General features: G+C 45.1%; 2 protein-coding genes across 2 annotated transcripts; both read left to right on the top strand.

Annotated features, from left to right (window-relative positions):
• Nucleotides 1-247: 247 nt before the first annotated feature.
• On the top strand, nucleotides 248-3386 carry DYNLL1 (dynein light chain LC8-type 1; the record flags this gene model as incomplete). Its single annotated transcript, NM_001245517.1, is given in 3 exon segments — nucleotides 248-355; nucleotides 876-1013; nucleotides 2784-3386. Coding segments are annotated over 2 exon segments (270 nt in total). The 5' UTR covers nucleotides 248-355; nucleotides 876-881.
• Nucleotides 3387-5629: 2243 nt separating this feature from the next.
• RNF10 (ring finger protein 10) lies at nucleotides 5630-26785 on the top strand. The gene is made up of 17 exons (XM_030285810.4): nucleotides 5630-6206; nucleotides 12305-12507; nucleotides 15017-15216; nucleotides 16191-16281; nucleotides 17312-17496; nucleotides 17574-17710; nucleotides 19169-19329; nucleotides 19649-19777; nucleotides 19933-20191; nucleotides 20415-20548; nucleotides 21069-21186; nucleotides 21479-21580; nucleotides 22055-22189; nucleotides 23006-23103; nucleotides 23334-23394; nucleotides 23546-23704; nucleotides 24578-26785. The coding sequence occupies exons 1-17, from the start codon at nucleotides 6047-6049 to the stop codon at nucleotides 24652-24654; spliced, it is 2409 nt and encodes an 802-aa protein (XP_030141670.4). The 5' UTR covers nucleotides 5630-6046; the 3' UTR covers nucleotides 24655-26785.
• Nucleotides 26786-26800: the final 15 nt, after the last annotated feature.

The following is a 26800-nucleotide window of genomic DNA, read 5'->3' as shown; positions in this document are numbered from 1 at the left end:
TCGGCGGGCCCCGGGGCCGCCCCAAGGCCGAGCCCGCCGCGCGTCCCCGCGGCCGCCGGTCGCCATGGCAACGGTCGCAAGGCATGCCGGGCTGAAAGAAATTGCTGCGGCAAAACCCTGCAAGAGTGCCGGACCGGGACCAATAAGATCTCGGGGTGATGGTAGCGGTGACCAATGGCTGGCGGGCGGCGCTGAGGGGGCGGGGCTGGGGGCGCTCGGAGGCGCCGGCGGCGCGCGCGGGTCGGTTAAACAGCAGCGGCGGCGGAGCCGAGTGCGTGCACGGACCGGAGCGCCGAACCGCACCGCCACCGGCTCTGCATCCGCACCGCGCCGAGACCGCGGCGCCCACTCGACGGTGAGGACAAGGAGCTGCCGGCCTCGAGCATTGGGCAGGGGAAGCTGCCGAGAGGGGCCGGGTCCGGCTGGGGAAATCTGGGACTGGGCAGCCCCCGTGCCTGGGCTCTTCCCCGGCCGCCGCCTCCGGTTTTCCTGCATCTCCGGCGGCTGCCGGCGGCACGCTGGAGCTACGCGGGGCTCCGAGCCCTGGCCGCGGGTGCCGGGCTTTCTTCGCCTCCCTCGGGGGTGGGAAGGGCCGTCGGGCCGGGCGGTGGAGCGGCCGCGCTCTCTCGGGGAGCTCCCGGGCCGGAGCGGGGCTGGGGCGGGCCGGGAGGGCGGCGGTGCGTGTGCGGCTCCCGGGCCGGAGCGCGGCTGCCGAACGGGAGCGGCGTTTGAGCCGCTCGGGCCGTGCCCGTGCCCGGCACGCCCAGCCAGGGCGGGGGCACCGCGGCGATACCTGTGGGGCTGCTCGGCAGCCGGTGGTTCTGGCAGGTGCTTCTGCAACTTTGAATTTCCTTCTTTTTTTCTCCTCCAAGCAGGCAATCATGAGTGATCGAAAGGCAGTGATCAAAAATGCGGACATGTCAGAAGAGATGCAGCAAGATGCTGTGGAATGTGCAACTCAAGCCTTGGAGAAATACAACATTGAGAAGGACATCGCTGCTCACATAAAGAAGGTAGATGTTGGCTTGTAATGTGCTCATGATATCTCTATGCACATGAAAAATCAAATGGGCAGAATGCTGCTAGGCAAGTAGTGCTAGTAAAACAAGTTCTAGAGACGCTAGATAATCAAGTTGGACTTTCTCTTTAGGCTGATGTCCATGTGTTCCTTTACCCACCCTTTACCCCTTTTCATGTCCCTTTCTAGGTGCTGCTTTTTTTTTGCAGTGCTTTCTGCTTATGGCCTTTTTTGCTACTGTCTGTTGTCCACGTGAGGATAGAGTGGCACCTGACTGTCCCTGTGACTGATGAGCTGGTACAAAACACAGGGACTCTATTGAGCTCTTCTTTGGTTTTCCTCTGAGAGCTAGCTTGTTATTCTTGGTTTTATTTGTATTTAATCTTAAGGATCTCTTTACAATTCTTGCCAGCTGGATCAAAAATAGCAGGGGAAAAGTAGTTTTCTGCAATTCTCTGTAATCGCACCTCTCCTTACATAGTGATATAAACCAAAAAGAAAAATATCCTGGTGGCACTGATTATCTGTTGTTTGCAATATCTGTGTCATCCTTTATGTAGAATTAACAATACATGAGAAAGATCTAGTTCAGATTTTATTTCCTGCTTTGTCAGCTCAGGAGAACGGAGAAATCAAAGTGCGTCAGTAGGAGTTAAAGTGATCTGAGTGGAAGAGCTGTTGAAATGTTAAGGCCGATTGGACTGAAACTGTCTGGAGTTAACTGCTTGGCATGAGGAGCTGCTGAGTTTGATAAAGGTTCAGGCCACAAGATGTGAATTTTCACATAGATATGTTAACTTTTACCTAGCACTGTGAAAGAGGGCCTCAAGAGCTGGTTCAAGCGGGGAAATAGGAAGTTATAACTGTCAGCAGAAATCACAACATGAGAGATAAAAAAGACTGTCCTGAGACATTGAAAAAACCCAATAAAGAACAAGAAGTCCCCCAGCTTCTAATGCTGCTATTAGTCAGAACTGTAAAAGGTGGGGAGCTGAGGCTGGGAGGGTGTGATTGCTTGGCAGTTTCTTGGTTCGGGGTCCTTCTGAAGGCACCAGCAGGAGCTTTTCTGCTGCTGTACCACTTAAAGCCTGGAGCTCTGCTCCAGGATACCTGGGGTGGAGGTAACTTTAAAATTTGGGATACTTGGGGTGGAGAAGCTTCTCTAATATGAGAAATAATTAATCCATGCAGAACGATTGCTTCTGCTAAAGAAATACTTGTTTGCTATCACCAGAGTACTGAAAGGCTTTTTTAGTCCTGACACAGAAAGTATCTATGAAAGTTCAAAAGAGAGTTTGGTATTTTTCAGCTATTCTTTGTTGCAGCTACTGGAATTTTATAGAGGATTTGTTTGAAAAATATGTAAAGGACAACTGCTTAGATTTATTTATCATACTTGTTGCAGAGCATGTGGCAGAAAATATCAGCTGTGCTGCTGATAAACAGTGAAGTCTAAATTATGGCTTTGTCTGTGTGGGTACAAAACTAATGGTAAATCTTTTACTTGGGAATTGTAGATTCAATCATGTTATGAATTATGGAGGAAGAGAAGACTACTTTTCTTCAACAAAAGTAATGTTTTAAACTTAATACTGTTAGGAAGCGCTGTGGGGTTTTTGTGTGTCTGACTAAGCAGCAGGTGAACAATAAGATGTAAATTAAATAATCCTAGTACTTAAGAGCATCTGTTCTTCCTCTGATTGCCTTGCTCAGAAGGTAAATACCTATTAGAAGAGTTCTTAATTCGTAGTGATCTGTTTTGCAGGAGTTTGACAAGAAATACAATCCCACTTGGCACTGCATCGTGGGAAGGAATTTTGGCAGCTACGTGACTCATGAGACCAAGCACTTCATCTACTTCTACCTCGGCCAAGTCGCTATTCTTCTTTTCAAGTCTGGCTAAACCATGGACTGTTACTGAAACTTGCATCCAGTTACAGGACTCTCTGACTAGTTACTGCAGCCTTCCTGAGGACACAGGCCTTGATCTGCAAGGGATTGGAGTGACAGGGATTATGTTGTAACAGATGACATTACATCGTGGATATAAAAAGGAAAAGTACCAAAAAAGTCTTCCTTGTATTTATTTTTTTCCAGAAAGCTCCTCGTTTGCTCCTAGAGCTGTTGGAGCAGTTTTGCTTTTGCAAGTTTTACAGCCATCTACTGTATTTCCCAATTACTGCTAGTGCTATGCAAGTACTAGTGTTTAGCTCTTTATGTTCCTGACTTCTCTTATTATTTTCATTTTACTTTTATAAAATAATTTTCCCCCTCTTGTTTTGCTGGATGTGCTATCTCAAAACCTGAGCTGTTTCTTTTTTCTGCTGTCTCTGGAGAAGTGTACTGGAGAATTAAAGCCAAGTTCTACCCCAGCCAGGTTGTTATTTCTGGCTGATTTGTAATGTTGTGGTGATGGTGGATGGCTGGGTCGGGGTGAGCTACGGGGAGTGCTGCCTGAGGGGGTGTGTGGGCCCTGCAGCGTTCCCATTGCAGCTGGGCATGGTCCTGATCCCGGGCTTGGAATGGAGCCACCCCTGCGGGCCTGGCAAACTAATGAGGGAGTGGGAGCCCCAGGGCGGTGCTTGTGTCGCCTTTAACGTGAGCCCCTGTTGGAGCTGCCGGCACACCCAGTTGATGCTGCCCAGTGAGGTTGCTCCTGCAGCTAGACCCTCTTCACTGCTTGATACAAACACCCATGTGTGATCAGGCAGCTGTGGTAGAGGATACAGACATGCCAAATAAATGTAGCAGCAGCTTCTGGCAGTGTCTGGGCTGTGGAGAAACGGGAAGTTGAAAGAGAAATCAGTCATTATAAAGAGGAAAAATCTTTGATTGTAATAGCCTTTCATTAAACGCTATCCACACCAGATATCATGGGGGAACATTTGGAAAAGTGAAATACTGTGATCATGTGATACTTTGGACTTTTCCTGGGGCCTGGTGTCAGCTCAAAGAAATCTCTTCCAAAATACAGGATACGTGATTGCTGAGCTAAATACGTAAGTCACCAAGGAGTACTGTGGTTAGACAGGCCTGTGCTCTGTCAGGGACAAGTAGGACCTACAGCAGCCCTTGGCCCGGGTTGGAGGCCATCTGTCTGTCCCATGTCCTACTCCTGGTGACGTGTTGCAGGGAAGGAAAGTATGTGAGCCTTGAAGATAAGGCCAGTGTCCTCTGTGCTTTTCCAGTAACCCTAGGCTCTGCTGATAGCAGCTATCGTACTGAGAAGCAACTCAGAAACTCTTCCCAGTGTGGGCTCGAAGCTCCTTGTCCAACTAGAGGTAATGGCCAGCCCGGCCAATAGAACAACCCACGCTCTTCTACAGCAAGCGGTACTTTCAGGAGCAACAGGAGGCTTTTAATGGAACCGCCTCTCTGTTCATTACAGCGTCCACAGCATTACGGATGTTTTAGGCAGAGCTAGGCCGCAGCCTCTCTCCCTGGTGTTCCCGGTTACCGGGGCCGCCGCGGCCGCGGAACCGGCGGCGTTCCCGTCGCCATGGAAACGGGAACGGGAGCGCGCCACGCCGGGCTGGGGAAAGCCCCGCCCACCGTCCGCGCCTGGCCAATGAGCTCCTGGAGAGCTCCTGGCGGTGACCAATGGCTGGCGGCCGGGGGCGGGGCCGGGGCGCTCCGGAGCAATGGCGGCGGAGTCCCGGGCGGGGATGGCGGAGCGGGGCCTGAGGGGAGTTTGCTACTAATACCTTCCCAACGAGCACTACTTGAACTATATGGTTGTTTTTATTTGGGGGAAGAATTCCTTGTATTTATTTTCTTTCCACAGCAAGCTGATTTGCCAATAAAAATATTGTGGTTTGCTTTTAAAAGTTTTGTGTCTCTCTACTTTCTGGTACTGCTTATGCTATTTCTTATTTCTTTTCAAATGTGGAGGAGCGACTTCGTTAGAAAGTTGAGGGTTTTCCCTCCTAACAAGTCCAGAAGATCTAAACTCTGTGGTAAGTACACTCCCAGTTTTGTCAGTAATTCTAAGAATAATAGACCTAAATAGGGAACAATCAGGTGTTAAAATAAGGTCTTTACGAGGCTTTTCTTAAAATAATATTTAGAGAGGATTTGTTTGAAACGCCTAAAACACAGATTCCTGGATTTGTTGGTCATACTGGTGTTACAGAGCATGTGGCCTGTGCATACAAAACTCGTAGTGAAGCTTTACTTGAGGGTCTGTACATTCAGATCATGGTATGGATTATGGGGGTAAAGGTGCTTTTACATGCTCCACTTGTACTTTTTTAAAAGAAGCTGAGAATTGCTCACCTACAGAACTTGAAGCTCTCATCCCTAAAATAATGGAAAAGATGTCAGGAGATGCATTAAGAACGCATTTTAAGGGTTAAAAGAAATGTCTTTAGGATCCGAATTGCCTTGTGGGCTTTTATTCCCCTTTGAGGGATAAGTTAAAAAATATCACTTCAAGTAGGCCTGATGAGGTACTTTTTTTTTTTTTTTTTAACGTTTACGGTTATTTGTTACGAGCCGACGGCAATGATTTTGAACCCAATTATTTTCTATCCTGCTGAGGTGCGGGGCGGGGAGCGAGGGGCGGGCTCCGGGCTCCCGGCACGCCCCGCGCGGCCCAGGACTACAAATCCCGTCATGCCCGCGGGCCCGCCCGGACCGGCTGCATCCGGGTCCGGCCACTGCTGCGGGCGACTCGTCGCCATTACGGGGCAGCGGCGGCCGAGCCGGGGCCGGTGCGGCGCCGAGCAGCCGGTGGGTGCCGGGGTGGTGCCGACCCCTCGGGCGGCAGCAGCGCCGGGCCCCGCGGGGCTCCGTGAGCAGCTCTTCTCTCCCCCGCGCCCGGAGCCCCGCAGGCCCGGCCCGGCCTCCCGCGGCCTTCCCCGGTTCGAGCGGAGCAGCGAGAAGATGTCGCCATGAAGGAGGCCGAGTCCGCGCTGCGCCGCCCCCGCCGGTCGCCCCCGCGGGCCATGAGCCTGGGCCCCCGCCGGCTCCGCCAGCGCCCGTCGTGCCCCCCCGCCCAGGGCCGCCGCTCGCCCGGGGCGCCCGTTGATGCTGCAGAGCCCGCCCGGCGCCACCCCCGCAGCCCCCGCCATGGACAAGAGCAGCCCCTGCGGCTCCGGTGCGCCCGGACCCTCGGCCGGCAGCAAAGGGCAGCAGCCGCGGTCCGCCTCGGCCGGGCCCGCCGCGGGGGAGTCTAAGCCCAAAGGCGGTGAGAGCGGGGACGGGGCTCCCGGGGAGGGCGGGGAGCCGGGGCCCGGGGACGCGCAGCCTTGTGCCGCCCTTGGCTCTGTGCTGACGCTGAACTTCGCCTTCTCGGGTTGTTTGTGTCCCAGCTGGGTTTAATAGGCGGCGGTTCAGGTCACTGCCTGTTTTTGGTTTCTTTTTCCTTCCTCTTCCGGCTCTGCTCGCTGTTTGGTGAGCTGGGATTCCTACTGTTCCTTTAAGGATTAATGCTTTATCTTCATTAGTGTTGGAGTAAGCAGCTTGAGCGCTAAAGCCCTGGTGCTGCAGTAAGAATATACATTCCCCAGTGCCTGTGAATAGAGCCCTTAACTTTGTCTTGTACCTGTGTTGTTGCCCCTCACCGAGGGGGTCTGGTATCCGTACACAGCATTCCCTTTGCCCCGGTGTTTCAGTGACCTGCTTTGGGGGAGCTCAGGGTTACCTGGCTGTTGTTTACTTATCTGGCATTCAGCCCAAAGTGTCTCACCTGGAATTGCAAACAGCTGGTTCTGCTGACAGAGCAGTTTGTCAGAAGCCAGTGTGGTTCCCGTCGTCATTTCAAGGTAAGACCTAAGCCCACATAGCTCTCTAAACTTGTTTAGGAAAAGAATGAGTGTTCCTGACAACCTTTTTTATTTTTTTTTCCCGTAAAACCTAGAAATGAGCCAGCAGGGATTAAAATTGGTGATTTTAGTCCTGGAAGTATATGAGGGAGTGTCCACAGGTTGCTACACCACCACCATTGCTCTACTAGTTTCCTTCCTCCTCAGTGGTTAGTTTCAGCTGTATTACCTGAGGCTTCTGAGGAGGCAGCAGTGCACTGTGGAGAGTTAACAAAATAAGTATCTTGGAGGTGTTTGTTGACTCCATTTTTGACCTTCTAAGCATGGTCATGTCCTCGGTAACCTAGTATTACCTGCTCTTCACCTGTGTTAATTGGCCTTCCACAGGATTGACAGAAGAGGGACATGGGAGGTGACTCGCCCACAGCTGCTCAGGTTGTGGTGTAACTGCGTGATTACAATGAAGTTTTAACTTCAAATTCAAACACTTGGAAGTCTTTTTAAGAAGAGCTTTTTCTGTCCCTGTCTTGCCAAGGGACACCTCCTCACTCCAGCTTCTTTTGTAGTGCTGTGTGATGCTCTGTGGAGGATTGTTCACTGAATACAAACATCCTTCAGGAAGGGGTTAAGATGATTTGTGCTGTGGCTGGTACCCCTTCAGGTAGAAGACATGGTATCTGGGCTGAGGAAGGATGTAAAAGGCCTGTTGTTCCAGCCCAGGAGAAAAGTGTTAAGTGATTTTTGTGGAATGTCCCCTTTCACAGGTTTGAAATAATGGCACTGGTAGCACAGGAGCAGTGGGGAGAGGAATCCTGATGACCATTCTCTTCTACTCCAAAACGTTTAATTAAATAAACCCCAAAACTTTCTAAGACCTTTTTTTTTTTAATAAAACAGAGGAAAATTTTGTCATGGCATAATTCCACTTCAGTGATACTTGTTTCTAAATTACAGTGGAAGACAGAGGGACGAGTTTCTTCCCTTACAGGGCATCAAAGACAGCTGGACAAATCAGAATCTCTTGTCATAGGAGTAGATGTTTATTTAGGAATATCTTAACTGAAGGGTACTGAAAACTAAAACAAAAAGATTCTCTTGGTGAAATTAAGGCAAACAACTACACAGGATGCAGCTGGGCAAAGCTGTGGCCATGTTTTCATAGCTGCTGGGTGTAGCACACTGGCACGTCACCATATGGAATCCTTTTCTTGAGTTCCTTATCACTGTCCTTGTAGCTGATGTAGTGTACCCCTTTAAAGGACAGGTATAGGTGTGTATATATATATATAGGATATCTATAATATGAATATATATTTTATATATAAAATATGTATATATAGAAATATACAGGTATAGGATTTCCAGTTATTCTGGAAATCTTGCATCTCCAATGAAATGGAAGGTGATGTTATGGACCACAGACCTTCCTCAGATGGTCTCTGGGTTAAATCCAATCAAGCACTTGCCATTTGATGCTTTCCAAAGTTACCTGCTGTAACTGTTCAGTTGAGGAAATTAAGAAATGCATATTCCTGAACCCTTATGGTTGCTACTCTTTCTTTTGCAGTGCAGCTGGAAATTGGCTGAATAGAGTACTGTATTCCCTTGTATTTGTGGAAGTTTAATTCCTCCTATCTTTCAAATTTGGCCTCAGAGACTAAATTAAACTGAAAGTTTCTAACAGAAAAGTTTCTTTATGTTGTATTGGGAATGATATCCATTAGGAGTGGAATAAAGTAGCTAAGGCTTGCTGGGGTTCTCTGCAGTCCCCTGGAGCTGATGTTCAGTGTTAGTTGTCACAAACGTTGCTGGGCCTTAGCACCCAGTGTGAGCCTGCTTGGCTGGGCAGCGAGACTCGCTCACCTCCTCTCCCTGGGATGTTTGTCTTGGCAGCAGCAGCGGCCTCAGAGTGTTTTTATGAAACCACCCTGTGGCTTTAGTGTCATCCAGACCCCTTATGCAATGCTGCTGCTTTCAGCTCAGCTCAGAAAAGGAGAAAAAAGGTGGAAGGAAACAGCAGTTCTCACCCCAGTAGCAAGCCAGTATTGCAGCTCCAGTGCCCAAGTGGTCACCTACAGCTGCTTCTAATGCTGTGAACTTCATCTCCCCTCTCTGGATCTTTGGAGATGCAGGTCCTCTAGCGGAAGGAGAAACCAAAAATCTCAGGGCTTGCTCCAAAATGCCAGAATAATTTTATTGCTAGTGTTTTTAAATTATACAGCCAGTATTTTTTTACTAAGTCTCTTGGAGTGTGAAAGGGTAGATAAATCCACAAAATCTGTATAGATAGGTTAGATGCCATGAAAACAGCAAAAGGACTAACTGAGGACCTGAGTGAAGAATAAGTACTTCACTAGCACTCTGGCTGTTGCTATCTCCTCATTTGCCAGGAAAAGAAGTAAAGAAGAAACTACCAAATCCAAATTTAACCTGCCTAAAACTGAGATTTCACAAGTGAGGATGGCAGTGAGAATCTTCTACTTTTCTCTGTGCCAGAGTGCAGCCTGTCCTGCCCTTTGTGGGAGTGCTGGGATGGATGATAGAAAGCAGAGAGCTCCCTGACATGTGGCATGCTGGAAAGGTTGGAAGGGATGGCATTGCTTAGATTCAGGGTAGGGAAAAGCTGTTCCAAATTACAGATGCAGTCTCCAAGCTCCTGGTTGTCTGCTGACCAATTTCATTACTACTCTGATGGACCTTGCTTCTGCTGAGGTCAGTTATTCTCATGGTGGAGGGGTGAAATAGCCCATCTGTAAAATCAGGTTTGAAGCATTGTTAGAGTGTTGTAGGGTCCTTTTAAAAAAGGCACAAGTGGAGAGTTCTTTCCTATAAAATGTGAGTCACTGAAGTGACTCCCAAAGGCTCTAGGAGGTGCCTTAGAAGGACCTATAGTATGACAGGAATGTGTCTAAACCATCTGACTGACAAAGTTAGTGGTGAGTAACTCGATTAAAACTTTAAGTGGTAGGAGATTCTTCTGTCAGCTCCAGGGGTGAGCTGTTCCTTGTTTGGGGACTTGTAAACACACACTTTGGACTTTTTTTTTTACTTGTTTCTTTTCCCCATTTGAAGATGGCAGAGAAACTGCAAAGTGGTACAAGCCCAACAGGCATGTGCCCCTCTAGTGCATTTACTGAAATTAGAGATACAAAAGTGTGGTTGAGTGTGGCAAGCACATTTCACTCTCAGGATTTTTCATAGAGGTGCACAGAGAGAAATGAAAGAGAAAACAATTTCTATTTCTGCTCCTTGTTTTTCCTGTGTGGAATGTGTCTGGAGAGTTGTTTACCTAGAGTGAGTGCTTGGTTGGATTCTGGTGAGGATTGTTTGAGCCTGTGGCCAATCCAACCCACCTGGGGCTGGACTCTCAGGAGAGGGTCACGAGTTGTATTAGAGATAGAGTCAGAGAAAGTAGTATGTAGTTTTAGTATCCTCCTTTTATATAGTATATTAATGTATTTTAGCATAGTTATAATAAATAAATCATTCAGCCTTCTGAATTCAGTCAGACATCAGCATTTCTTCCTGTTGGGTTCACCTGCATTTACAATAGTTGAATTCTAAGCTGACAAGTTCTGCTCCTGAATAACTTAAGCAGTAGTCTAAACTGCTTCAAAACTACTTAATTTTTTACCAGAGACTCTGAGGTGTTGGTTATTCCTTCTTCCCTACAAACATTCTCAAAAAAAGGTCTGTCTAATCATTCAGCCAGACCGGGTCACACCCTCAGTAGTGCTTGGCATCTTCTGGTGTGTTTTTTCCTGATAACGCTCAAGCCATGTCTTTTTAGCCTGATGTGCATTAAAGCACTGCCAGCTATGCAGGCATGTGTTTGAGTTACCCAGCTGTGGTTCTGACAGAGTTGTTTTAATTCTGAATTAAAGGATCAGCCTTTTGAATAGCAGAGTAAATTACCAATTCTGATGATGAAGTTTGTCTGCAATATGGGCCTGTGACATCATGTGAAAGTAATGATAGTGTCCTGTTTTAGCTGTGATTGCAGCCAGAGAAGCCTGACAAGTGCAAGAAACACCAGGCCAGCACAGAACCTGGTCCAGCCCCTTTTATTGCTTAACTTATTATTTAGAAGTTGGATCCTCAGTAATATACAGTAACACACAGACCATCCTGTTCTCAGCTCACCTTTTCTGGGGGATGCAGGTGGAAGAAAAAACTTAAAACAACAACAACAAAGGGTACTTCATGTGGATGATGCCATTCCAACTGTTTTAAATGCTCAGGTAGATGGGGAAGTGGTGCTGGGAAAGGGAAAAACTGGAAACACTGGCAATGAAACTGGCCATATGAGAAACATGATCCTGAATCACAGTGATGTGTTTGCCTGCCACGTAAGAGTGATATTAAAGGGTGGGGAGGAAGACTGCAAAGTGGGAAAAGGAAAACTAATAGGATTTTATACAGTGAAACTAGATATTGTGTGAGATCTTGCTGTTTGTGTAATGTTTACTGAGTATCCAGAGTGACTTTGGGGCTGGCTAGGGTGGATAGATGTTTTGTGGGGCCTGAGGAGTTTTGTTTCTGAGCTTATCACCATACCTCTGCTACAAATAAAACTTGGAGCAGGTGGTGGAAGTGCTGGGTTAAGCACCCAGTCTGCAGCGTGTTGTGGCCTTGGGCAACTCTGATCTTGTTTTAAGACTACTAGAAATGCCTTCATAGTATTAACTTTGTTCTAGCAGTTTGATTTAGCAGCTGTTGAGGCACTGAATACTCCTCTCAAGAGTTGGATTGATTTTTCTGCTCTTTATTCCCGCAGTTTTTTGCTTTGTGCTTCACCACTGTGTCCTGTGTTAGGGTCAGTTGTGTGCTAAGTACAGTTTTTGGCAGACAGTTCTTGTTGCATAGATTGTTGGTGGACTTAGTACTTGGATCTTGAGTATGTGCCCTGCAAGGCCACAGAGTATTTGGTTTGTGCTTCAAGATCAATTAGCATTTTTTGGCCTGATGACATAGAAGTATTTTTAAACTAGAATTAGATCTGCTGGGATCTTTTAAGCAAAAAGTGCAGAAGTGATTGAAAACAGGCAATGGAAACCTTTAAGAAAACTCAAGCAGCAGTGTGTTTGTACAGTGTGGTTTAAATGTGATAAATATGATAACTTGTGTGTTTTAGGCAAATTAAATGAAGAAAACTAGTTGTTGTCAGTTCTTATGATGGGATATGAAGATGTGGTATGTGATGTTAATATTTATAACTTAATGTACCAGTTAACACACTAATATCTGGTGGTGGCAATTCCAAATCTGGAAAAACGAAACTCAACTCTTTTTATAAAAGGTAGAGCACAGCAAATATATGCTTTTCAACTCTTTGACCAGCTCTTTGGACAGTGGTCAGAGTGAAGTGATTTGGGCTGCTGGGGGATTTAATGTCCTGATAAACACTGCTCTTAAGATAGTGGCTGAGGTGGGCTCATATCTGAGGTGAATTTAGCTGAGGTGAGTACATGAGGCTAGCTCTGAGGCTGCTGATCCGATTCTTCTTTTATTTTCCTTTCAGATGGAAAGAATGCGAGTGGATCCAAACAGCGTTATAATCGTAAAAGAGAAACTTCATATTCAAAAAATGAGAACTTTTCCAGTCAGTCCCGTCGCTCCAATTCACAGAAAAGCAAAGCTTTTAACAAGATGCCCCCTCAAAGGGGAGGCAGCGGCGGAAGTGGCAAATCTTTTAGCTCTTCTAATGGTGGAAGACGAGATGAGGTGAGAAGTGTAATGCCATGACTCCAAAACTTCCTTTCTTGGATGAGAGGATCACCCTGACCTGCCTAGAATGATCTTCTGTGTTCAGTTCCTGGGTTGGGAAAGGAGGGAATAATAAGAGGTGCTAACATTGTTGAGATGCCAGAGGGAGTGTGAGCAGAGCAACTTGGCAGCTACAGAAGAGGAGTGCTCTTTGCTCTGCTCTAAGAGAAAATGCCATCTGAGGAATGGGTGCCAAGGCAGGCCATGTACACATGACACGGGTCCTTTGTGAAAATATATAATGACACAGTTTCACTGCCCTCTTCCTGCTGGCCACACTATTTTAGTACAGCCCAGGTGCCACTGGCTGCCTTGCCCACCTGGGCACACCTGGTTCATGTTCAGGTGCTGTTTGCCAACACCCCCAGGTCTTTTCCTGATGGACAGCTTTCCAGCTGCTCTTTCCCAGGCCTGGAATGATCCAAGGGGCTGTTGTGACCCAGGTGTAGGGCCTTGGCACTTGGTGTTGTTGAACTTCACACCATTGGCCTTGACCCATCAGTCCAGCCTGTCCAGATCCCTCTGCAGAGCTTTTCTGTCCTCCAGCAGATCTACATTCCCACCCAACTTGGTGTCATCTGTGAACTTGCATAGGGTGCCCTCAATTCCCTTGTCCAAATCATTGATAAAGGGATTAAACAGGACTGGCCCAAATGCTGAGCTCTGGAGAACCCTACTAATGGGAGCCCAGCTGGATGTCACCCCATGTCCCTCTGCTCCCTGGGCCCAGCCATCCAGACAGGTTTTTTACTCACAGTGGTGTGATTATCCAAGGCATGGGCAGCCACTTTCTTCAGGAGAGTGTTCTGAGAAACTGTGACAAAGGCTTTTCTAAGGTCCAGGTAGGCAACATCCACAGCTTTTTCCTTGTGCACTGTGTCATCTTGTCATAGGAGGAGATGAGGTTAGTCAGGCAGAACCTGTCTTTCATAAACCCATATTGGCTGGGCCTGATCCCCTTGTTGTCCTGCATGCTCTGTGTGATGGCTTGAAGGATAATCTCCTGCATAACCTTGCCCATCATGGAGGTCAGATTGACAGGTCTGTAATTCCCCAGATCCTCCTTCCAGCCCTTCTTGTAGGTGTGTGTCACATTTGCTGACTTGCAGTCAGCTGGGACCTCCCAGTTTGCCATGGCTGCTGGTAAATGATGATCACTGCTGCCAGCTCCCTCAGTCCCTGTGGGTGGATCCCATCCAGCCCCATGCACTTGGGGGTGTCTGGGTGGCACACAGGCCACTGACTGTTTCTCTGGAGTATGGGGGCTTCATTCTTCTCCTTGTCCCAGTCTTTTAGCTCAGGGGGCTGGGTACCCTGAGGTCAGCTGGCCTTGCTATTAAAGGCTGAGGAAAGAAGGCATTAAGTACCTCAGCCTTTTCCTCACCCTTTGCCACTATGTTTCCTTCTGCATCCAATAAAGTATGGGGGTTTTCTTTAGCTCACTTGATGTAGCTGATGTATTTATGGAAACATGTTTTTGTCTTTTAAAGCAGTGGTTCTAGTCAGATTAGGTTCTAGTCAGGCTGTGGCTCTTCACTTCTCTCCCTGCATAACCTCATGACGTCCTTTTAGTCCTCTTGAGTTCCCATCCCTTCTTTCTCAGGTCATAAATTCCTTTTTTTCCTGAGTTCCATTTAAAACTCTGTTGAGCCAGGCTGGTCTTCCCTCATTTTTTGGCACAAGAGGACAGCATGTTCCTGTGCCTTTAAGATTTCTTGAAGTATGTCCAGTCTTTGGGACTCTGCCCTTCAGCACTGCCTTCCAAGGGACTCTGCCAACCAATCTTCTAAACAGGCCAAAGTTTGCCCTCTGAAGATAGACTGTGTCCAACCAGTTCAGGGGCACAAATTTACAGGTGATAGTGGTATTGCAAAAGTAATTGTATTTGCCTTGCTGATACCAAAGTAAAACCAGATTGAGGCTTTAATGCTGATGTGGATCTAAATACTGTAGAGTATTTGTGGGCTTTAACTGAAACTCTGGTTTTTCAGTGCTGGTTAGATGAGCAGCACTTCTCACCTAGATCACTGGCTGAAAATTCACCTACTGCCTCTGTTGAATTCTGACTTGTTGCTTCATTACATGAAAATTAACCAAAACAAGTACAGCCTGTGCAAATGGTAATCAGGCTTGTATTGCTGTCTAAAAGAGTATTGTCAGGATTTGAACAACTTCTTGACTATGTTTTGCTAGCATGTTTTGGGACCAGCAAGCTTTTACTTGTCTTTGTGGTTGTTTTAACTCTCTCCTCCTTTTGCTCGGTGTGGGGTAAGAACACTGAGTTCTGACTTTCAGGTTCTCATGCATTTCTAACACTGCTCTATTTGATTTGCAGAACAGGGATGGGAGAAGGTGAGTAGATGCTGCATGTTCTGTATGCTATCACTGATGGGGCCTCGCTGTCCACCTGTACTAATGCCTTTGCTGTAAACTGCAGCCATTTCTAACAAATGCTGTTTTCTCTTAGGTAGCAGAGGCTCAACGGGCAGAGTTCAGCCCTGCCCAGTTCTCTGGTCCCAAGAAGATTAATCTGAACCACTTACTGAACTTCACCTTTGAACCCCGTGGCCAAGCAGGACATTTTGATGGGAATGGACATGGCAACTGGGGGAAAAGGAACAAGTGGGGACATAAACCATTCAACAAGGAGCTCTTCCTGCAGGCCAAGTGAGTGGGAGATCCATGGGGCTCTTAGACTTCTGCAGAGACATGGAGCTGTAAGGTGTGACAAGCCAGGGAACTGTGTGTGGGCTTGAATAATTGTCTCACCTTTTCCAGGGTGAAATTACCTTTCTGTAGTGTTCTTAGCAGTAATGACTGTATTTAAAGGTCTGTTGTCTTCACCTATTTGCAAAGTATCTGATGGAGAGTCCTTTAGATACAAACAGAAATCCTCTGCTCAAATTTTCAAGCGTGGTTTTGGGACATGAGACTCCTATTTGGGAATATCTATATAGTTCATTATAGAAGATGGTTTTTTTTCCAAAAGTTGCTTTATTGAGATAGAAGGGATAGCAGTTGCTAGATGAAATCTGAATTTTTAAGTCCCATAGGCAATTACTTTTATGGATCTTAGTTCTTAAAATGCTGATTATTTTGTGGGCCCCAAAGTATGTAGTATAACCCAAATTATGATCAATTCCTTTTTGACTGGAAATTTCCCCAGAATTTGAAGTGTATTCAGGACATCCTATCTCTGACAATGTTAAAGATAAAAAGTATTTTCAGCATTGATGCTTCTGATTTCTCCATAATGTTTTGTGGTTTATTGTAGTGAAGTCTATTTGCAGGAACCCTAGTAGTTGTAGTTTTTGTGACAAGATTTTTCCCCTTGTGGTTTCCCTGTTTTTTAATAGATCCCCATTGCAGTTGACTGTTTCCTACACGTTTCTGGAAAACCAGTCTGCCTGGCTCATTCTGTACTTACTGTATAATGTTGTGTCTAACTGAAATTAGACACACCTGTATCCTGAAAATCTGGTTGTGAACTGAACTCTTGGTTTCTTGTTGATAAGCATTACTGACTTTATCCAGCAGTTTTCTGCTGGACGGAGAAGAAGCTGAGAGAATCCTATAGGATAGTTCTCAAAAAGTTTTTAGAAACAACTGAGTGGATCATCTGTCTCTTTGCCTTTCCCCAGCTGCCAGTTTGTTGTCTCTGAAGAACAGGACTACACAGTCCACTTTGCTGATCCAGATACCTTGGTCAACTGGGACTTTGTGGAGCAAGTGGTCAGTTGTGATGGGCTAGATTTTTTTTTTTTCTTCTTAAGAACCTCAACCTATCTTTAACTACCTCTTTTCCTCTGTGATGTTACATAAAACTCATCTGTTTTTGAGTTGAGGCCTTTTCTGTCACTCCTACAATACTGGGAAAGATCTGTCATGGAATATATTATGAAATACTTTCATGACAGGAAAAGAGAAGTGCTAAAATCTATTAGGAAAATTAGCAGCTGCTTCTTGCTTTCGCAGATGGGAGCTCATCAAAAATAGTATCTGACATTCTGTAGACAGAGTCCTTGTGATTGAGATATTAACAGAAAACTTAGGCATGAGTCCACAGAAGAGGACTAGAGCGTAGAATTTTGAAGAATTATTCTGTACATAGGTGGCCTATCTTGCCTAGCAACAAAATGGAAAATCTCTTGGGAATTGTGGTCAGAAGTTTTGGGTTGCCTCAAGCAGTAACTTATATCTGCCAAGACAGTCTGGTGCATAGTGTAGGTGGAGAAGGAGGTAGGCTTACTGTTACCTGTCATTACAAGAGAGATGAAAAATCTAGGTGCTTGCTTGGCAGTTATGTGTCTGACACACTGAGATGCTACCAAAGTGTCTGCCTAGACCTAGCATGTTCATGGAAGTGGGTAAGTTCAGTCTCACAGTTACACAGGGCTGCACAAGTCTGCTTGTGGGAGAGGCCACAGAGCTCGCTTGCCTTCTCACTGTCTGAATCCACATGATGAGGATGCTGCTAGCTCTTAGATGATGAATATGTGAGGGGAAACATGAGAAGACTCATTTTTTAATGTCATTAGAGTAGAAATAAGACATAAGAAATAGGATGTGCTTCTTAGAAGGTTATTCCATGTGCAGTCTGAAGGTGTTAGCTCACAGTACACTAATTTCTTGGTAAATAAACAGAGCCTAAGGAGCTGGAAGATAATATGTTAGAATAGATCTTACAGGTGGCTTATTCTGGATGGCTATAACTGATTTCTGAGCCTAAAACTTGTACTGTTCTTCTCATCTGCCATTGCAGCGAATCTGTAGCCATGAAGTGCCCTCTTGCCCCATATGTCTGTACCCACCAACCGCTGCCAAGATCACCCGCTGTGGGCACATCTTCTGCTGGGCATGTATCCTTCACTATCTCTCCTTGAGTGAGAAGACCTGGAGTAAGTGTCCTATTTGTTATGGCTCTGTTCATAAGAAGGACCTCAAGAGGTGAGACGATGTTAGTTAAATCATGCATCTTTTTGCAATGTTATTTTTACACTGCTAACCTCCTCCGTGCATTGCAGCGTTGTTGCTATGGAAACACGTCAGTATGCAATTGGTGATACCATTACAATGCAACTTATGAGAAGAGAGAAAGGTGTTCTGGTAGCACTGCCCAAGTCCCAGTGGATGAATGTGGTTCAGCCTGTTTACGTCAGAGGTGAGTGTATCTCAATCCTGGTGGTTGGAATCCTGTTCCTGGCTGTGACCAGGATTTGTGTGGAGACAACTGACCCTGGCTGCAAAACATGGGGCTTAGCAGTGGAAAAGCTTGATGACCACATATTAACAGTAAACTTTCTACTCACACTGTTTTTCTGTAAAGGCTTTAACTTGTGCCCTTTGTCCCTTCAAGTGACTGAACTGCAGACTCTTGCCTTCACAGTCACTGCTTAGTTTGGTGTGTCCTTTGTATCCTGCAGTCATTGGTGTGCCTCTTACTACTTTTATTGGCTCTTCAGTGTCCTTAACTTTTTTCCTCCTGACTCATTATAGAGCTTCACAAAAATAACTGTCTCTGTGTCTAAACTATTTCAAGGCTGTAATCTTCAACAAGGTTTTCATCATCTTCACTTATCAGCTGAAGTCAGTGAATGCTATGGGGAAATAATCAAAATTATTGCAAACCTTATTCCAAACATCTGTTGCCTGACATCTTCAGTTTTCTCCAGTCAAGAGTGTGACTAACTCATCATCATCTTATCTGTTAGTATTGCAAAAATTTTGTGACTAAAGAAATTATTTTACTGAACATTGCTGCTTTGTGGGCTGTCTTGGCTCACTTCATTTTGCAGTCACATTTAGGAAAGGCTGTATGCATTTAAACTGTCTGGAAAAAGTCAAGTCTTCTAACGTGTGATAGATATCCAGCATGCAGGCTGTGGTCTTACATGTTTCTCAGTATTTGAAACTAGGGGACTTTAAGTCCTTTCATAAAACAAACAGAAGAACAAATTTAGGATTTGAGAACACTCTAAAGCCAGAAAATTCACCATTAACTTGGTTTCTGTAGACAAAATTGGACCCTTGGAGAGCAGTGAATACAGGGATTATTAATACAGGATGCTGTGGTTGCTGTAAAGTAACAGCAATGGTCACCTTTTGCTAAACTGCAATTCTTTAGTTTATTATTTCTGCTGTGCTTCTTGTAGAAACCTCATAATAATGTTTTGTATGGATTTTTAATACATGTGGGCTTACAAACTAGTTTGAGCCAAGCTAGGGTGGCTTTGCAGAAATTTCCAACAGCAGTGTTTTTGAGAAAAGAGGAAGAAGCTGCAGACTGCATTGTTTCAGGAAGCTTTGACGCCCTCAAGGCTTCTCAAAGGTGATGATCCTACAGTGCAGAAGTTTAGGCTTCATTTTTACTGATGTGTAGCAACTCAATGGTGAAGTGGCAGATGAACTGCTGTGTGGGGGAGATACGTGTCAGAGCAGCTGTGTGACACCAGCTTGTCAATGGTAATTTGTGGAGTCTGTATCAAACTCTGGCTGAGTGTTGTCTGCCTTGAGGGATTAACTCACAAAAGTGAACAGTAACAAAACTTCAGAAGGAGCAGCAGTCCAAACTGGTGGGTCTTCATGCAGATATTAATTATTTGGTGCTCCTTCTGTGCAGATGACCAACACAGTCAGTATTCAAAGCTGCTTCTGGCATCCAGGGAGCAGGTCTTGCAGCTGGTGATCCTGGAGGAGAAAGCAGCATTACTGAAACAGTATGAGGAAGAAAAACACACCCCAGAAGCCTGTTTCATTGAGGCAGCTATCCAGGAGCTGAAGGTAACAACCTCTTGGGAGCCTTTTAGTAGCTTTATTTTTAAGGGTATGCTGAGTATCCTTGTTCTGCTGCATGGATGGTTGTGTGGGATTATTCTGGTATCTAGCAAGTTGCTGGTGCTTGCTGCTGGAGTACCTTGGAAGAGACTGTAGCCTTTGGGTTCCAGCTATCTGATGTGGTGGGCATGATAACACAGCAGAATGGTTTTTATGGGATGGTATTCTAGTAAAGGAATGCCAGGGCAAGGCTAAAAATAACTATGGGGGTGATCTCCTGGCTTAAAGGGCAAATTGAAACTTGATCCCTTTGGATGATCTCCAGGAGCGAGAAACAGCACTATCTGCTGACCAGGATAAAAACAATGGCATTGCTGGAATCAGTGCAGCTGTGGAAGAATTGGTCCTAGAAAGCTCCAAAGCGGTGGAGTCTACTGTTTCCCAAGAGAAAAAGGTGGGTGACAAATCTGCTCTGGCAGATCCTGTTAACACTTAATTCTGCCACCTCACACTGCAGTGTGCGGTGAGCTCGTGCCAAAGATTTTCGCAGAGATGATAATCTTTGAAGTAGGTGGTGTGGTACTAACTCTGTACTCTCTGCTGTGGTAGTGTGATGTGGAATATCTCTCTGCATTTGATGAAGAGCTTGTGGAGCCTTCCTCTGACCTGGCAAGTTCCTTTTCGCCTCCTGTGGAAGTAGAAGAGGCAGTGCTGGATGAGGAGGAAGTACCTGAGGTGGACACTGTAGAAGAACCTGTTTTGAACCCCGTAGAGGAGCCAAATCCAGCTGAAACAAGCTGCCAGGAATCTAAAGACACAGTTAGCAGTGGACATCTTGGCAACTCTCCTTTTTACTATTTCTATCAAGGTCAGTGCAATGAAATCCTGGAATTGCAGGGGAAGAGATGCCTTCTTTGAGACCCTCCTGAGGAATGTGTTTGCCAGTTCATTAGATACAGCTAACCTGTGTGAAAGTCCTACAGGAACTCAGAAATTAGCTTTAATTTGATTAGTGGAGAATGTCCTGAGGTGGGGAGAAGGGTACTGAAAATGAGCAGGCAAGGAAGGAGTGATGATCTGTTGCCTTTCAGCGGAGGATGGGCAGTGCATGTACCTTCACCCTGTGAATGTTCGATGCCTTGTGCGTGAATATGGCAGCTTGGAGAAGAGTCCAGAGAAGATAACTGCAGCTGTAGTGGAGATAACTGGCTACTCCATGACAGAGGTAGTTATTTTACCTTCTTATTAATTAAGGGCCTTGTTTTAGCAGGTTGATCATTGTAGAGGAGACTTGATTCACCTCAGTAGTAAGAAATTATAAGTATGGTAGGGATGCTAATCTATGAAAGGCATCTGTGGAAGGTGCTGGGCCTTATGTTGCTTTTCATAAGTAGGCTGCAGTATAGATTTTTTTTCTAGAAGGTCCAGTACAAAAATAATTGTGTTGCAAGTCTGGTATTGCAGAATTTTATTCCAGTGATGTGAGTGAGAAGGGAAGAAGAACATGAAAATCAGTAAGCAACCTAGAGTAGCTGTATCCAACTTACTATGTTGTAGCTGGTGGAGATCTTGGAACATTTGATTCTGACTCAGGGCATCCGTCATGTGTTTGTAGTTTTTAAAGTAACTATTGTGTCATTGGTGCTATTTTTTCCATTTGATTTGATGAATATTGTGCATTCTATTTCTGTTCATCACCATGGCTGCCTCTAGTCGTTGTGGTGATATATCACTCTCTTTATCAGGATATAAGACAGCGTCATCGCTACCTCTGTCACTTGCCCCTCACCTGTGAGTTCAGCATTTGTGAACTGGCTCTGAAGCCACCTGTCATCTCAAAGGAGACTTTAGAGTTGTTCTCAGGTTTGTAGTTATTCTTATCCCTTTAATGGCAGAAAAAAGAACATACATTAGAGCATTACTCCTCTTGCACCAACTGTCTTGGTGAGTGCTAGACAGAACAGCCCCAACCTACTGTTTCATAGACAGCAGTTACAAAAAGAATAAAAAATCCCAACTGATTGGAAGAGCATATCTTGTTTGTAAGCGTATTTTGTTACTAATGTGTTATAAGGTTGTTCCCAGAGCTGGAGGAAAACCTTGCCAGAGTATTGGTGTGGGGAGTTTGATATCCAGTGTTGTGCGTTGCTCCTAGATGACCTTGAAAAGAGGAAACGTCTGCGGCAGAAGAAAGCTCGCGATGAACGGCGGCGCGAACGCAGGATTGAGATAGAAGAAAACAAGAAACAGGGCAAATGTAAGTCATGATGGCACGTAACTGATGGATTGTCAGTCATATTTGGTTGCTGAGCTGATTTCTTGAGCTATAGGATGAACTCTGAGGCCTGTAGTTTGTAGTGTGTACTTAGAACAAGATTACGAAGTATTAGGAACAATGTCTGTGTAATGAAAAACATAAGCTGTTTTAGTCAGGATGTTAAGTGATGTTATGCAATTGCTGCATACTTGTGCATTTTGGGAGAGATGGAGGGCATTCAAGGGCACAGCTATCTCCATGGTGTACATAGCTCTCTGTTTTTATAGTAATCACGATACAAAGTGAAGAAAGCAAAAAAAGGCCTAGAAACTGCCTCCATCCAGCAGCAGGGCTTGTACTCATCTCCAAATAGAGGGTGGAAAGAAATTAGTTGGCACCTCCTAGACTCCTGAAATGCATATTGACAGTCCTCCCCCACATTGTGTAGTGCTTTAATTTAAAATCTCTTTATAGATCCAGAGGTCCATATTGCTCTAGAGAATCTGCAGCAGTTCCCTGCTTTTACCTCTTGCCCCGGGGAAACTACCAGCGTTGATCATCAGGGCATCTGTCAGTCTCCTCTTGGCAGAAGCCCTGTGTTTCAGACAGGTGAGCATGTAGAAAAACACATCACATCTAGCTCTTGATCATTCTTTTGGGATCTATTGCTCAGGTCATCATGCTAAACTTTCTCAATATTGATCAAAGACAGCTTCTTTTCAGAGAAGCTCTGGCTGCTCTGTCCCTGAAAGTATTCAAGGTGAGTTGGATGGGGCTTGGAGCAACCTGGTGTCATGAAAAGTTTGCCTGCCTGTGGCAGGGGGGTGGATTGAGATGGTCTTCAAGTTCTTTCCAACCCAAACCTTTCTGTGATTATTTCCTAGGCCACGTATGAGGTAATACACAAAAGGCAGACACGGTTAAGAAACATTCTGTTCGTTTGACTGCTTTTTACTGCCTCTACCTTGATAATATGAGATCTGTAGTTACCCCATATTTTACATGAGGCAGAAGAAAGGAAACAATTGCCCCAAAAAGGGAAGAAAATTCTGTTTGCCAGGAAAACACTACTGGCATTTTTTCTCTCTATCATCTCTATCTTCTCAAACACATTATTCTAAAATAAACCAAACAAAAAGCTCTGCCCCCCCCCCCAAGCTTTCCAACATAAGTAAACAAAACCCCTCAAGCAAACAAACAAACAAACAAAAACTAAAAGGAAACCACAAGCAAATAATCCTTAAATAAAAAGATTTAGGCAGTTTCAGAGATCCCACTGTGTGACTGACGTAGAGAACCAATGAGATCAAAATGAGTAATTACATAGGATAATAAAACTTTATTTATGTTACATCCTGATAAGCAGCATAATGACTGCCTTGGCTAAGTGCAACTGGCTTTAATTCTCAGTCCCTTTCTCTATAGAGTCTGTTCCAACTCCACTGTCAACTGCTGCCAGCCAGGTCAGCCCATTGCTCTGTGGAAGCTTGGAAGAAGAATCTCCCTTCCCTTCCTTTGCCCAGGTAAGCCATGTAGCAGAGTGAATCTTATCAGAATTACCTGTGCCTTAGTTGGGGATTAGGCTTGAGACTACAATTGCTTCCCCTACAAAAATAATGTGGGATAAATCTTAGGGAGACATCATAAGGTTTGAGTGCTTGAAGGGGTTTCTAGATTTTCTTGCCACTTATGGGGGGCTGCAGGTTTGTTCAAGAATGTGGAATTTAATCATATCCTACAACTGTTTTGACAGATGTTGAGAGTTGGAAAGGCAAAACCAGAAACGTGGCCTAAACCTGCTCCAAAGACAAGAGGTAAGAACATTTGGTATTGGTACTTCATGTTCTTTACCATGGACCTAAATGTGAGAAATCTTGTAACTTGAAAAGAAGGATCTGGAGTGTGGAGGGGCATTTGTGTGGTGAAAGTTTTATACAGTCTTCGGCACATCCCTTCCTCTTTCAGATGAGAACACTTTGGCACTCCCTGTGCCAGGAGACAGTGATGGAGAAAGTGACAGCTCTGACCGGATACCTGTGCCCAGCTTCCAGAACTCCTTCAGCCAAGCTATTGAGGCAGCTCTGCTGAAACTGGACAAACCGTCCACAGCTGACCATTTATCAGGTAAAGGGCAGGAAAACTTTCTGAAGTGAAAAAATTGAGTATTTCCCTTTTCTCTGTGAGAAGTGAAAGCAGCAATTTTGGGGACCAAAAATTGGCCGGAGAGCAGATATGAAAATCATCAGGTTGTGGTTTCTGAACAGCTTGACTAGGGCTTCTGTCAGCTTAAAGCAGCCTCTTAGTGGGAACTGAGATCTCCAGCTAGCAAAGAATCCTGTTAGGACATAGATGGCTTTTGACAATCATGTTGACCATGTCTCTGCTGGAATCTAAATTAAGCTTTATCTTAAGGAAGTTCAGGTTATACATTTCTTAACTAAAAATACCTGAGCTGCAGAACTACCACTTCAGTTTGACCAAAATGTCAAGGTAAGTGCTAGCTGAAATTTCAAAACAGGGAATGTGAAACAAATTGAGGTGAACTTAAACCTGGTGCTGGCTGGTGGAACTTATTTTTAATGCTCAGTTCTGATGTTTAGCTTTGGCTTCTGTTTGGAGACTGTGCTGGATGATGGAGAGAGCTGGGTGGGAGAGCCTGGGAGTTTCAGTGGAGTGTCTGCTCCTGATGTGGTTTTTTTAGACATGTGTCAAAGTGATACTTGCTGTAAAGGCAAACTGCTGGATGCTGCAGTCCTAGGATCTGCTGTTGCAACAGCAACTTTACAATCATTTAGGCATGTTTATAATAGTATTTCAGCTGTGATGGAGTCTCCCCATCTGCAGTAATTTTTTTGTTAAACCACCTGGTGTTCAGTGAATTGTAGTAAGTGTTGTGGATCTGTAGAAGTCACTTAAACCAGGGAAGACCATTTATCATTTCTATGTGATGTTCCTCTTCCATTATAAGAATGACAGTATCATTTTAATTCTTCACAGAGGAAAAGGGAGGCAAGAAAAGAAAGAAACAGAAGCAGAAGCTATTGTTCAGCACCTCTGTTGTTCACACAAAGTGATTCTGCTATTCAAGAGAAGTTTCCTCTCCTGGTTTTCTTTTAATTTTGCTTTGTTTTGCTGCTATAGTTTAAGTATTTAAATTTGAACAGCCTAAACTTGTTTTTCCAGGACTTCTAGGGGCTTCAGGAGGAAACCATGACAATATATGTCGAAGTAACATGTTTGATTCCAACTGCTTAATGGATTTTTACTGAAACAGAATTTTGGCAGTAACAACCCAGATACAAATCTGCCAAGGCTTCTAATTGCTGAGTCAATCCTTTGGGCCTGATAAGCAGTGTGAAAAGTCCTTATAGCTGTGTGGCACTGCCAAAGTACTGCAATATTATCCAAGAAAAAAGGTAGCAAGCCTTTATTTTTCTGTAATTATTCATGGGCAGAAGTCCAGCTGACTGACAGTGGTGCTGTCGCAGTAAAGCTGTCAAACTGCTCTCTTGAGAAACTGGTTTTGGCTGCACTGGATACAGGCAAAACAGCTTATTGGCTTTAGAGTGTTAGCTGCTATATCTGTTCTTTTTCTAAAGAAAGAGCAAGGATTCCTCCTGTTCTCCTGGCTTGGAAAGATACAAAGCTGAGTTGAGTGTAAAGCAGAACTTGGCTACTTGGTTTTAAAGTGGCTTCATGATTTTTGTATTTCAAAATGGCACTAGTGGTAGAAGGAACCTCCTGGCTTCTCTCAGTTGTTCAGGTCTGTTTTAATGTGGGTGAGTGAGGCTGCTACTTTTTGTTTGTTTTTTCCCAACCATGGGCTGCTCATTCTTTATAACCTGATCATCTAGAATAAACACTCCCCTCTAGGGCTCCTGGTAACCTTCTGAATGATTGTTTGACACTGGCTGCTCTTGAGTTGGGAGAACAACTGATAGCTGAAGTCTGTAGATAACTTTTACACCCCAGCAAGAAACTGGGTTCTCTTGTACTGGGATATAAGGGCCTGTATGTCCTTGGTTCTGGGATTTAAGTTGATCTGTGCTATGAACATGTCTCTTCTGGACCTTTCCCTGCTCTTTCTTTGGGTGGTCACATGCTGCACTGCTTGTGGTTTGATTTGAGCTACTGAGTCAAGTGGTGTGGATTTTGTTGAATAAAACAAATTTTAGGTGTAACATACCAGTCAAGGCCAACAGTTGCAATAAATCATACACACTCACATTTAAAGTGCTGCAGCTGAACTGTCATAGCAGCATGGAGCCCTAGAACACTGCACAGGTTCAAATTTTACCTTCCTGCTGGCAGAATTAACAGGGCACTGGTAAAAAGTACTACTGAATTTAGGGAGGGAGACTGACAGTGTTCTGTTGTCTTCAGCTTCAGTGTGCTCTGTCCCTCTGACACTGATCTGAGCAAGGAAGTATGTGTGAGGCAACCTGGAGTCAGGTATTCCAACACCACTGGCACTCAGTGGTTGTGTCCCTGTTTAAAAAGCTGATGTCAGTACATGGGTGCTTGATTTCAGAGCCACAGGCTCCACATGTGTGCCTCATGGGAAGCTGGTCCAAAGAGTTGATCACATGTGGCTGTAAACCAGAAAGAACAGGAGGGGGAGGTAAAGAATACTTCCAACTGCTACAGGAAGATAGAGGAAACACCTGCAAGACATTCTTTGAAAGCAGCTTGACTTCACGCTTGTCACAACTAACCCCACTCAATGAAAGACAGTACAGCTTGTCAGGGGACTGCAAAGAAACTAAGACAAGATACCTGGCAGTGGTAACATCTTGCTGTCAATACTTTAAACAATTAGTGAGGGCAAAGAACACAATTTAGAGAGATTCAAATATGCAGTGAACTGTCTTTACAGCAAGTCATTTGAATCTAAGGAACAGGAGTAACTACTTAAGTGTCTAACCAGTATCTGTTGTGTTCTGTTATCTCTGCACATTTATAGTCAACTTTTCTTTGCATTGGGAAGAGAGAATAGCTGGAGCTGGTGTAACTCACCTCCACATGCCACAGGCACTAGGATAAGGGAAGTGATGCAGGCAAGGCAGGCTGTCCCTGCTGCAGGGGCAGTCCCCACAGGGACAGCATCTTCAATTGTATCTTGTTTTCCTATGGATTCGAGATAATACCAGCAATGCTACTGTCCTGTAACTGATTGGTGTAAACTTAATAAATATCTAAGCAGTACTTGTACCTATGACT

The sequence above is a fragment of the Taeniopygia guttata genome, chromosome 15, assembly GCF_048771995.1.
Source record: "Taeniopygia guttata chromosome 15, bTaeGut7.mat, whole genome shotgun sequence".
Taxonomy (NCBI): Eukaryota; Metazoa; Chordata; class Aves; order Passeriformes; family Estrildidae; genus Taeniopygia; species Taeniopygia guttata.
The sequence above is the reverse complement of the archived record's forward strand: the minus strand, read 5'-3'. Positions and strand labels throughout refer to the sequence as shown.

Excerpts from the sequence above, each read along its gene's own strand:
- RNF10 (XM_030285810.4), top strand. The coding sequence starts at position 6,047 with ATGCTGCAGAGCCCGCCCGGCGCCACCCCCGCAGCCCCCGCCATGGAC. Across the intron at positions 17,711-19,168 it reads TCAGCCTGTTTACGTCAGAG|ATGACCAACACAGTCAGTAT; the intron begins GTGAGTGTATCT and ends CCTTCTGTGCAG. Across the intron at positions 23,104-23,333 it reads CCTTCCCTTCCTTTGCCCAG|ATGTTGAGAGTTGGAAAGGC; the intron begins GTAAGCCATGTA and ends CTGTTTTGACAG.